This window comes from Micromys minutus (assembly GCF_963924665.1).
Source record: "Micromys minutus genome assembly, chromosome: 1".
NCBI classification, from domain to species: domain Eukaryota; kingdom Metazoa; phylum Chordata; class Mammalia; order Rodentia; family Muridae; genus Micromys; species Micromys minutus.
The window spans coordinates 177021536-177034539 of NC_137969.1; the positions used below are offsets into that span (position 1 = coordinate 177021536).

The 13004-nt window shown below is 39.1% G+C and overlaps 1 protein-coding gene across 1 annotated transcript in view; it reads left to right on the plus strand.

The window, feature by feature from the left end:
• Nucleotides 1–46: 46 nt before the first annotated feature.
• The window catches only part of SH3YL1 (SH3 and SYLF domain containing 1), a 41403-nt gene continuing 28445 nt past the window's right edge, over nt 47–13004 (plus strand). The window contains exons 1-4 of the mRNA XM_080914992.1: nt 47–544; nt 7282–7392; nt 9385–9498; nt 11444–11508. Coding sequence (XP_080771118.1) covers nt 544; nt 7282–7392; nt 9385–9498; nt 11444–11508 — 291 coding nt within the window. The 5' untranslated portion in view covers nt 47–543. The remainder of the gene's footprint in view (nt 545–7281; nt 7393–9384; nt 9499–11443; nt 11509–13004) is intronic.

Below are 13004 nucleotides of genomic sequence, written 5' to 3' on the forward strand. Positions count from 1 at the left end.
CGCACGCCGCCAGAGGCGGGGCCAGAAGTCGCCTGGAGGGCTGGGCTGAGGGCTTGGCCACTGGCTCTGGCGTTCCCGCTGGGTTCGGCTCGGCTCGGGCGCCTCAGGAGCGAGGGCGGGGCGACCCCCAGAGCAGGTCAGGCCGACTAAGACGTGCCAGGGCAGCCAATGAGCTCAAGGAGAGCGGCTCGCCTCCTAGGGTGGCTCCTCCGATCGGAGCTACCCGCCCTTCCAAGCTAAGTTATCCCGCTGGACCACCGACTCTAGGTCGTGCTACGGTGCTAGCAGTGGATTTCCCGATTAAGAAGAGGGGTGATTCACAAGGCTTCAAAGGAATGAGGCGGGTGAACGCAGTTGAGCTATGTTCTGAGCAAGGGTATAGGACAGGTGATCGCATTGGCAAAAACAGGGCATACACCCATTCCCTTACCTGGGTCAGGTGTGCGCCCGCTGGGCGGGTCCCCTCTGGGAGGCGGACCGAGGAGAGCGCCTTCCTCTTCCTGGACCAGAGGAGCTCGGTCACGGAGCGGAGCGGCGGGCACCAGTGAGTAAGGGTCTGAGCGGCTGGGGCGTGTCGGTAACCATGCCAACTCTTCCTTTTGCGATGGGCGTCGTGAAAGAGAGAGAGAGAGAAATAGTCAAGTCCCTGGGTTTGTTTGGGCACATCCACCAAGATCATACTGCACGGACCCTCTTTTTGCAAATCCTCAGAACTCAAGATTAGTTTCTACACTCCTGGTCCTAAAGGTTTTGGTTGATTGTTAACCACAGTTGGTCCAGTTCAGTGTAGAAAAAAGAATTCCTCCTGCCTTTTAGTTTTGAAGACTGACTTTCATTTTGTTCGTTTCTCTAATATCTGATATTTTACTATCTTCTGGTTTCAAATTGTTTTGAGAATTGGCATCCTGTGTACTTGACACTGATGTGGGAGATGAAGAGATGGGGTTTGTGTAGGGCCTTTGTGGGGAATGTGATCTCTGAGAAGGATATTCCCCTAGGGGAAGGGTTCACATGGAGTTGGGGCTTCCAGAAGAAGAGGTGTCAGGTCTTTGACACACTGTAGTTCTGCAGTATATCTTACAAAGGGGGGGGGGTGATTTGATTGTCTCTGGGATATAGTGCTCTGAACAAAAGGACTAGGTAACTATAGGAAGCAGGGTTCTCCCCTGGCAAAATGGGCCATCTTCATTCAACAGATGTTACCACTGCCCTGCCAAGGAGACCAGTTAAGAAAGACTTGAAGGAACCTCCTCCACCTGGAGGAATGCCCTTCCCTGGGGCAGAAGCCTTGCCCTATTCCTTGTTTACGAAGTGAACAAGTTCTGTATTCCTGCTGGCCCAGGTACTTCCCTGAGATAGGAGGAAATGTTTTGACTACCTGTGAGTTAGTAAACCTGTACACGAAATTTAGAGAATAACAGGGCTGGGTTCAAGGTGCTGTTTTATTCTGCTCTGTGGCCTGTTATTGAAATACCATAGCAGCATCTGGTTGTTTGCAAATTGCTATGTTGGAAGTTAAAATAGACTAAGTGATAACATTTATCCTGTTCATTGCATCTTAATTAAAGAGAATTGGTTATTGGCTCACGTGTTCAATGTCTGTGAAATGAGTCAATATTACCTTTTCTCTTTTTTACCTTTAAAAATAAGTTTTTAACTCTGGTACATTTACCCTATTTATTATTATTATTATTATTATTATTATTATTATTATTATTATTAATACATTGTGACTACAAAGAATCCTTGTCTCTTCCCTCATTTGCAAGTGATGTTGTGGAAGGATAGGATTCTTTACTGAAAGGAAAAGACTACGGGCACCAATGAAAGGAAAAGTCACTGAAAGGAAAAATCACGGGGCACCAATGTTGTAAAAAGACAGTGTCCCGGGTTTCAGCACCAATGTTAGGGGAAGGATGAAGAGAGTGAAGGGGCATATGGGCCATGGAGGTGTGGCAAGGCCTGGGGGAAGGGAGATGCCTCTGGGGTGTCCATGTTGGGAATCCCTTCCCCCTGAGGGACCAGCCACACAATAGTATAGTACAGAATAGAGTTTATTCAAGTCATGAGAGAGTCAAGAGGGTGGTAGAGACAGACAGAGAGAGAGAGAAAGAGAGAGAGAGAGAGGAGTAGAGGGGTGGGGTTTACAGAATCCCAACATTTACCATTTAAGGCTTAAGCATATTCACTCTTTTTTTTTTTTTTTTTTTTTTCTTTTTTAAATGACATGCACAAAGCATGCATCTGTGATCTTGTCCTAATCCAACATTTCCCTGAATTTCTCTGGAAAACAGGTACAAAGCAAAAATGTTTCTGCCCTTTGATTCTAGTTCTTTGTCCCCCTTCAAAGCTATGGAAGCAGTGAAATGGGGGAGCAGTGGGGTTCACATGAATAATTTGGTTGTAAGTTTTGTTTAAAGAGGTTAATGGTCTAGCTAGGAACATGGACTCTGACTTAGGGATTTGACAAACTTGCTCTCCTTAAGATAAAATAAGTAGTCAAAACTCAAGCCCCAGAAAGACCACACTGATCTAGAAACAAAGGGAGAAGGTGTCACCAGGAATGTTTAACATTGTGCTTCTCACAAAAGGCAGCATGGCAGAGCCTCTTGAGAGACTTAACCTTCCTTGTGGGGGGTTGGGGTGGGGGATAAGGTTTTTATCAACTCTTTTTGCCTGTCTTTCCTTTTGTGTGTCTACCAAGTAGTCAGATGATAAGTAGATGGATTTGGCTGCAGATGACGATGTCAAAAGTGTTCTAGGACTTAAGAAATGACTGAATGTCACCAGGACAGAAATGGAAAGGGGAGAAGTAAACAATACTTGAAGCTGATATCTGGTCTTTTTCTTGGTTAGGTGGGTGTTTAGTTCCTTGGTTTGTGTTTGTTCTCTGGTTCATAGCAGAGTGTGGTGGCTGTGTATTGCCTAGTATGAAAATTTCATGAGATACTAATAGGTGTGACCATGATAAAATGTGTTTCTGGGTATTGGGACCTGATGCTTTGGAATGGGATGAATTGGGGGTAAGGTGGTTGAGGGGTCCACGGGAAGGAGGGAAGCAGGGTGTTTCACTAGGATCTTTTTAGTCAGTTGGGATTGGGGGCAGAATGAGGAGAGACTGCAGCTGAAGGTATGCTATAGGGCTAAGGATGAGGCTGCAGATTGGATTTGGAGGAATGGAGGGAAAGGTGAAGGTCTGCTGTTAGTCTACCTGCTTCCCTGCTCATAACAGCCTGTAAATTTCCAGAGAAGGCCTTCTGAGGTTGGGGGCTGGATCATAGCAATGGGTTATTGTGGGGAGGAAGTTTGGAAGGATCTGTCTGAGCCACTAGAGATGGCAGCAGTGGGAGAGGGAGGCTGCAGTAGGTATTCTGCTTCAGAGATGGGGATGAGACTGAGAGACTGGATCTGGAGGAGCAGGGGAAGAACTGAAGAGCTTCTGCCCTGGCAAGGAACCCTAGAGTGGTTTATGGGTTTCCAGGAAGTATCTCTGGACTTGGAAGCCATGAGTGGGTAGGGTATGGTTAAGAGTGTAAGATTTTTGAGATTCACTGTACCAAAATTATTTTTTTTAAATGCCCTGACCTAAAGAAGGTGATGCCTATCAAGCTATAAGAAGCATACAGAACACTAAATAGCTTGGACCAATAAGTCACCTATATTCAAAACACTAAATGTACAGAACATAGAATATTACAAGCTACAAAGAAAAATAACAAAGAAACATAAAGGTAAACCTGTTAGATTTATATCTGACTTTACAATGGAAACTATAGAAGCCAGAAGGGCATGGGCAGATATGTTGTAGACGCTAAGAGATCTCAGCTGCCAGCCCAAACTACTATACCCAGAATATCTTTCAATCACCATAGATGATTTATATTCCATGATAAAAAAAATAAGCACTATTTATCTACAAATCTAGCCCTACAGACAGTTCTAGAAGGAAAGCTCCAACCTAAAAGGTTAACTATATTGAAGAAAACAGAAGAAATATTTACTCTCAGAACAGCAAAGTCAAAAGAGAAAAGCACACCACAAAATAATCGGAATCAGTAAGCTCTGGTCATTGATATCTCAGCATCAGTTTCCACAAAAAAAGATACAAGCCAACAGAATGGATGATAAAACAGGATCCATTCCTCTGTTGCATCCAAGAAACACACCTCAATATCAAGGATAGGCATCACCTCAGGTGAAAGGATGTTAAAAATTATTCCAAAAACTAAGAACCAAATTGCTAAGAAATAAGCTGGTGTAGACATTTTAATATTGATAAAATAAAGTTCAAACCAAAACTAAGCAAAGAGAGAGGATACTATATACTCATCAAAGGAAAAATCTACCAAGATGACATTTCAGTTCTTAACACGATGACACCCACTTTTGTGAAAGAAATACTAATATACCTTAAATCACATATTAACTCTCACACACTGATAGTGGGAGACTTCAATCTTACCAACAGACAGGTTGCTCAGACAAAAACTAGACAAAAATACTAGAGCTAACAGACTTTATAAACAAATGGACCTAACAGACATTTACAGAGCATTTCACCCAAACACAAAAGAATATACCTTCTCAGCACCTCATCAAACTCTCTCCAAAACTGACCATGTACTGAGATACAAAGCAAGACTCAATGGATGCAAGAAAATTTAAATAACACCCTGTATCCTATCAGACCACCACAGAAACAAAAGAAAGTTTACAAACTCATGGAAACTGAACAGCTCACTACTGACTAAAATGTGGGTCAAGACAGAAAAGAAAGACTTTTTAGAACTGAGTGAAATATATATGAATGAATAAATATATAACATACCTAAATTCATGGAACACAAGGCTATTCTAAGAGGACAGTTCCTAGCACTGAGTGCCTATATGAAATAATTGGAGTAGTCTCATACTAGCAACTTAGTAGAATACCTGAAAGCTCTAGAACAAAGAGAAGCAATTGTACCTGAAGGGAACAGACAGCAAGAAATAATCATATTCAGGGTGAAATCAATAAAATAGAAACAAAGAAGACAATACAAAGAATCAATGAAGTGAAGAGTTCTTTGAGAAAATCAAAGGATTGCAAACCCTTATTTAAATTAATTAAAGGTTGGAAAATAAATGTCCAAATTAACAAAATTAGAAATGAAAAGTGGGCCACAACAGGTACCAAGTAAATTCAGAATATCATAAGGACATGCTTAAAAACAAACAAACAAACAAACAAAAAAAACCTGTCCTACAATGAATTTGAAAACCTAAAAAAACTGAATATAATTTTTGATACATATCACTTAACAAAGTTAAATCATGATCAAATAAGCAGTTTAAACAAACCTATAACCTACAGTGATATTAATAGAAGTAGTCATCAGAAGTAACCCAACCAAACAACCACAAACCAAACAAACAAAAAGGCCTAGGACCTTGTTTTAGAACACAATTCTACTAGACATTCAAAGAAGAATTAATCCCAGTACTCAAATTATTCTACAAAATAGAAATAGATGGAACATTGGCCAATTCATTTTAATGAGTCCACAATTAACCAAACCATATAAAGACCCAACAGAGAAAGACATTTACAGACCAATTTTCCATATAAAATAGATGTACAAATTCTCAAATATTTGCAAAACTAATCCAGAAACACATCAAAACAGTCATTAACCATGATCAAGTGGGCTTCATCCCAGATATGCAGGAATGGTTCAACATGCATAAATTGATAAAATAATTGACCATTTAAATGTAATTTCACAAACTGAAAAACAAAAACCACATGTTCTTCTCCTTAGGAGCAGAAAATGGTTTTGGTAAATCCAACACCTTCATGATAAAAGTCCTAGGGAGATACAGAGAATGTACCTCAATCTATTAAAAGGAGCCATAGCAAACATTAATTTAAATGGGGAGAAATTCAGGTATAAGACAAGATTTCCCACTCTCTACATACCTATTTAGTATAGTATTTGAGGTCTTAGCTAGAACAGTAAGAGAACTAACTGATGGAGATCAAGGGGATACAAATTGGAAAAGAAGTCAAAGTATATTTATTTACCATGATGTTCCTATAGTTGATAAACACTTCCGCAAAGTAGCTGGTTAGCAAACTAACTCACAAAAATCAGCAACCCTCCTATATACAAGTGACAGACTGAAAAAGAAATCAGTAAAGCAGCAGTTTTCACAATAGCCCCAAATAATATAAAATATTGTGGATTAACTCTAACAAAGCAAGTGAAAGACTTGTACAATAAAAAGTCTTTGAAGAAATAAATTGAAGACTTTATTAGAAGATGGAAAGATCTTCCATGCTCATGGTATAATGACACCAGAAATACACACTGGAAAGAGGACAGCATATTCTACAAAGTATGAGGGCCAAACTGGATGTCTAAATGTAGAAGAATGCAAACAAATTTATACTTACATTGCACTAAACTTAACTCTACATGGATTTAAGACCTCAACAGAAAACCAGACACACTGTACCTGATGGAAGAGAAAGTGGGAGAGAGCCATTATCTTGTTGGCACAGGAAATGACTTTCTGAACAGATGTCTTACTGCAGGCCCTATTATCAACAATTAGTAAGTGGGACCTCATAAAACTGAAACACTTCCATACAGCAAAAAACACTGCCATCTGTATAAAACAGAAGCCTGCAGATTGCCAGCTTTATATCCTATAGAGGACTAATATCCAAAATGCATAAATAACTCAAGAAGTAAATACCAGGAAAACAAATAATCCAGTTTAAGATGGAGTACAGATCTAAACAGAATTCTCAATAGAGGAAACTCAAATGACTAAGAAACACTTAAAGAAATGTTCAATATGCTTAGCTATCTGGGAAATGCACATCAAAACTACCCAGAGATTTCATTTTAACCCACCAAAATGGCTAAGATCAATAAAAACAACCAACAGTTCATGCTGGTGACTATGTGGGGTAAGAGGAGTACTCAGTTACTGCGGGTGGCAGTACACACTTATCACTATAATACCATGAAATTAGCCAGCCAGCTTTTACCTAGGATCCCAAGACCCCATGTTTTCATAATTGGTGAGAGTTTGAGTGTTTAGTGGTAGCTATCCACAAGATTTCACAGCTTAAGGACACAGACAAGAGAAGTCAGTGAGAACCAGACGCCATTCACTTTGGTAGCATTTGACTTTAAATGCTTAGTTGTGTGAGAGAGGCATGAAACCAAAATATCTTCTGAAACTAGATTCTTTTTCCCACTGCAGTATGTTTTTTTTTAACTCTTTCAGTGAATAACCCGATACCTTCTAATCTGAAATCAGAAGCAAAGAAGGCTGCCAAAATATTAAGAGAATTCACAGAAATAACTTCTAGAAATGGACCTGATAAGATCATTCCTGGTAGGTAAATTTCTCAATGGTTGCTTTCTGTGCTGCTTTCTACATTGCTTAGCGTTTTTTCATGGGTACCCTATAGATATAAGTAAGCACTTACTACCCTAGTCTCAGACCTGGGGGCGTGGGGGGGCAGCTGCACTTGGTAGGCAGTCCTCCAGCCAATCAGCAGAGGAATCGACCTCCAGCCAACTCACTTTGATTTCCTCCTGCCTAAACCTTAAAGTCCATGCTCCATTTAGCTTTTTAAACTCTGTTTTGTTTTTTTTTTTTTTTTTTAATCAATTATGGGGGAATTTGCAAACAGAGCTTTCAAAACTTCCTTGCTCATCTCTCAGAAAAGTTTTCATGATGTAAGATTTCTCAAGCACTTTCATGGTGTTTCTAGAAAATAAGGAACTTGTATTTAGAAGTAACATATTTCATGTAAGCAAAAGGTACCAAAGAGGAATTGATGAACACCATACCTGGCTTCCGGTTATTCCAAATGGCACTGTTATTTTACACCCAAAGCTTTTGTCAATGATATCAAATCTAGTAGCCCCTGAAATGATATATATCAAGTGCTAACACTGTGGTTTTAATTCTGTGTTCACACATAGGCTAATGGAGTTCATCAAACCCAAGTCTTCATTTGCAGTTAAGCAGAGTGAATATATCATATTATCTTTCCCAAAGCAAGTTTTTTTTTGGTACCAAAGCAGAGTCAAACATGAGTATTGACATAAATTTTAATTTGTGACTTTTTTCTATTAAAAATATTCAATGTCTGTTTTTTTTTTTTTAAGAAGATACTGGTCAGTAATTGCCAATACAGTTTTGCGTTGGTATCCCCTTGCTTACCAAAATTTCAGTCCTGAATCCCATCTTTCTGTAGTGAATTACACTCATTGCAATAGATAAGTGCTTGTTCAAATATGTTCCTCGTATAACTTTTGAGTGGTCAGACTGATCGCTTGCAAACTGACTCAGAGGTGAACCTTGGGAACCATTATCACAAAGGTAAGGTATTTGACTAGAGAGCTGACTCAGCAGTTAAGAGCACTGGCTGCTTCTACAGGTTTGGATCTTGGAATCCACATGGCAGCTTACACCCATCTAACTCCAGTTTTAGGGGATCCAACATTCTTCTGACTTTTTTAGATATATGATACACATATATAACATGCATACATTCACAATACACATAACATAAAAACAAATCTTCAAAGGAGAGGTGTCCTTAACTTCTGGTGCACAGGAAGGTACCCTTGTCCTCTACCTCCCACAGAGGAAGGTTCTGCAAGATATGTGTGCTGACATTGCTGTGCTCTGGAGACATGATTTACATGGTTTCCAGAAGTCTTTTATTGTTATAAAATTAGAAATTTCACAATTTGTAGAGAAATTTGTGTATATGTGTGTGTGTGTTTTTTTTTTCTTTTTTCTTTTTTTTTTTTTTTTTTTTTTTTTTTTTTGGTTTGTTAGTTGGTTGGCTGTTTTGTTTTGGAGACAGGGTTCCACTAACCCTGGTTAGCTTGGAGTTCACTGTGTAGATCAGGTTAGCCTTGACTTCTCAAATTTCCTCTTGCTTCTACCTTCCAAGTACTAGAATTAAATGTGTGTACTACTATCCCTGGGCTTAAACTGCCTTCCAGTGATGTCTTTGAAATATTGAAACATAAGTTTGAAAAATAAGCTGTAATTATGTAAGCAAATTCATGTTGTGGTGATGTTATACCTTTCATGGACACATTCACTTATAACCCTCATTTTATGTCATTAACTCTGAAATCTGAATGAGCTAATTTTATAAATAGAATTAGAATTTCAGTATAAAATGGTAGTTCAAACATTATGAGTTTTAAAAACCTTTTGAAATGTGAAATCACTTAATTTTCTTAATAATAAATAATGTATCTTTGAATCAAAGCTCTGTCACAAGCTGTCTTTTAGTCATTGCTATTTTTTTTGTTTTTTTGTTTTTTTTTTGTTTTGTTTTTTTGTTTTTTTTTTCAGCCCATGTGATTGCAAAAGCAAAAGGTCTTGCAATCTTGTCTGTGATTAAAGCCGGGTTTCTGGTCACAGCCAGGGGAGGCAGCGGGATTGTCCTGGCACGTCTTCCAGATGGAAGTAAGTTGATTCTTATAGAGGCCTTACATCTCTGGGCTCTGCATCGGTTGTGGTCTTATTTGGAATATAACCATTGAAAATGCCATATGTGCTTCTTCTAAAATAGGTAGTATGTGTCAGGAAAAAGCAGGAAAGCTGGCCTTAGATTATTACTAGGTTATTACTCAAGGTGTATCTGACTGTTCTATTACATTTTGTAGGCCTTCATACACTTTCTTGAACATACTACATACTTTTATTAAATATGAGTTCTTACTCTCCAGTTCCATGGAAAAGCACGTTTCTTCTGTTTATGAATGTTATCTGTAAGTGTCTCAGTTTCTTTCTCTATAAAACATTTGAAGACCTCCTGCCTCCTCCCAACAGAATCATGTTGAGAGCATTGTAACTTTTTTTTTCTGGACTAAAAACTGTAGTTTTATTTTTCTGAGACAAATTCAAAGAGCATTTGTTATGAATCTTAAGAGCCTTATACTAGTATTTAAAACTAGTCACATGTCAGAACCAACTAAAGTGCCTTTTCAGCTTGACTTGTGTTGTTCTTTAAGTAAGGAGACGCCTTGTTCTGTTAATAACTATTTTAATGGAAATCATTTACATTTTCAGATCACAAGCACAGGTGTTGACAAACACATCCTCTATTTCTGGGTTGGATTCGTTGTTTCCTGCATGTGTCCCCATAGCCAATAAGGTTCTCTTCCCACAGCTGTGGGTCTGCTTTTCATAGTTAGGGTTGCCTTTGGTATCGGAGTTCACCATAACTCTGCTGCTATGTCCACCCGTCACGTTCTTTCTATAGTCCCTTTCCTAAAAACTCTTGCCATGTAGTCTTCTCAGTTAATTTTTTAAGTTTTTCACATTTTAAAATAATGAAAATCCTAAATCTTTAAAAGAAGATATGAAGCTCTTTTTGTGACATGACATATTGCCCAAATACTCAAGGGCAGAAGTCTCAGCAGTGACACCAAACACAGTGGATGGCTGGGCTCTGCCAAAAGACTCTACAGATCCATCTGCTACCCACTGACAGGCACTTGCTTTAACGGAAGGGTCTGTCTCCACCAACCTCTCCGTCCCTGCTCTCAACCACACTGCATTTTCCTGTTGTTTGCAAATGCTGAGTTTCTTTTCCTCATCCAGTAAAAGCAGCTATCCAGCCAGCTAAAACTAACAGAAAGGCTGCCCAAATAAGTCAAGACAAGTTTCTGATCCCAGAGAGCAGGCCTGTTAGGTAGGCATCTCCAAGCACAGGGATGAAAAGCAGCTTTGGGAGCATTAGGCACTGGTTCCTGTAATACAAGCTCTTCCAAGACAGGCAGGTTAATTCTAATGTGTCCATCAGTAATACTTGTCTAGGATGAGTTCCCCAGCAAAGGGAGATCAGCGTACAAGTGTCATTTAGAGAGTACCAAGCTAAAAATAATTTTTATTTGTTTGTATACAGAAAAAAATAACTACACATCAATTTAAAAACTCCAAATTAAAATATTGTGTTTAAATTACAAATACAAAGAAAACTTCTTTTGCACAAGAGGTGTCAAAATAATATATGACACAACAATTTAGAATTATGTTACGCACCCCTCCCGCCCCTAACTCCCAGGAGTCATTGCAACATTCTTGATCTCTAATGACATCATTGTGACCAAAACCTGGGCAGATAAGTTTTAAAAATATTGATAATTAAAATTCTTACTATTGTATATGTTAAGTGGATAATGAGGTCACAGTTTAGGTTAAGTGTGGGCCATTAGGGAAACCATGAATCACATCAGTTTGTGACTATGGTGACCCTCTTAGTGAACACTTAATATCTTTTTTAAAACATTTAACCTTGAAAAGATTTTAAGGTATAAGATTCATGAGTCTTTCAAAAAATAAATATTCTTTTACTTAATAATCATATGACACATTAAACATATTAAAATGTTCTTATTTTTGTCAGAATGGTCTGCACCTTCAGCCATTGGGATAGCTGGGCTTGGTGGAGGATTTGAAATAGGAATCGAGGTAAGTGTCTGTGCTGTTGTCACAGTCCCTAAACGTACCCGAGGCTCAGCATGATGGAACGGGGGTTCCTTAGGGCCCTTATTGCTTCTTGCACCGTTCAGATGGGTCTCCTCCGGCTTCCTCATCTCTTCTCTCCTCGCCTCTTCCCTCCTTTCCCTTTCTGTGAACTTGTCTGTCTTTCGCCTTCCATACTAACTGTTGTGTATATTCAGGACAACATAAACAAAAAACGTTCAGTTCTGCTTCTCCAAGTTTCATCAGCATTGTATACAGTAGAATCCACTTCGGAACGTCCAGTATTACTCCCAGCAGCCTTGGCCTCCAATGCCTTAGCAGGGTAGTTTCCTTTCCACAGATAAGATACCCAGACTTCCAGTTCTGATGTCCCCAACCCTTATTTCCAGTCTCCATCTCCTCTTCCACAACTCCCAGTTGTGGTTTTACACCCTAACATATGTAGCCCCTATGCCTCTCACTGCTCCAACTCCATGTGAGCCTGCTTTGAGCATTAGGTAAAGCGGCGTTTGTTTTTCGAACACGTTGAGAGATTAAGTAGTAATAGGTATCTTAAATTTCAGGAAATCTAGAGACCAAAAGGACCTCCAAGATCATTCTTTAGAAATTGAGGATTTTTTTTCCAGCTTAATAGACTTGAAAAAGAAATGTAATGAAACCTGAGGACGGTAGACAGACATCATATTAAATGCTATGCTTTATTGTTTTCAAAGCAACATGGGTTACTGGGTGAACCGTGCTGTGGGGGAGGGTGGCACTGGCTCAAATTCTAGCCAGAGCCACCCCGAATGCTGTGTGACATTGAAAGTCACTTTTCCTTTCTGGGTTCTGTTCTCTTCATCTACAACGTAGAGATGAAAATGGCCTCCCCTTAGCTTACAGTAATGATCAAATAGACTGAAATGCATTAAAAGCTCTTGGAATGATGTTATAATTTTTTACATGTTTGCCATTTACAACACTTGGATCACAAAGCTGATATTTATGGTAGTATAAAATTAGTTCTGGAATTTGTTTCATTAACATGCAAGAAAGATAATTATTAATTTTTACATGTGGTTTTGAATTATTATCTAGAGTTACTTATTGCATCTTAAATACTGTCTTTAGTATTTTCAGTGCTACTAAAAATGCCTTAAAAAGTGCTTCTGAAACAGATGCCCTAAAATGTAGACATTAAATAATTAACATTTCTCCAGGAATTCCATGCAGAGTGAGGGAAAGCCTGTTCCCATTGCTGTGGGTGGGAAATCCCTGGGATTAGCTTTTTCAAGAGGAGAATTGAAGTCCAACATCAAGGCCATGCATGACCAGGTGAACTGGGATGCCGACACCACATCATTCCGCTAGCAGGCTTAAAGACAGTCACTCTGTTTACAGCATCCTCACTCATGAGTTTGGGAGATGCTGAGTATAAGGTAATTGTCATTTTCTTTTCCATTGCTCCTCCAGAATCCCTATGCAATATATTCAGATCTGCT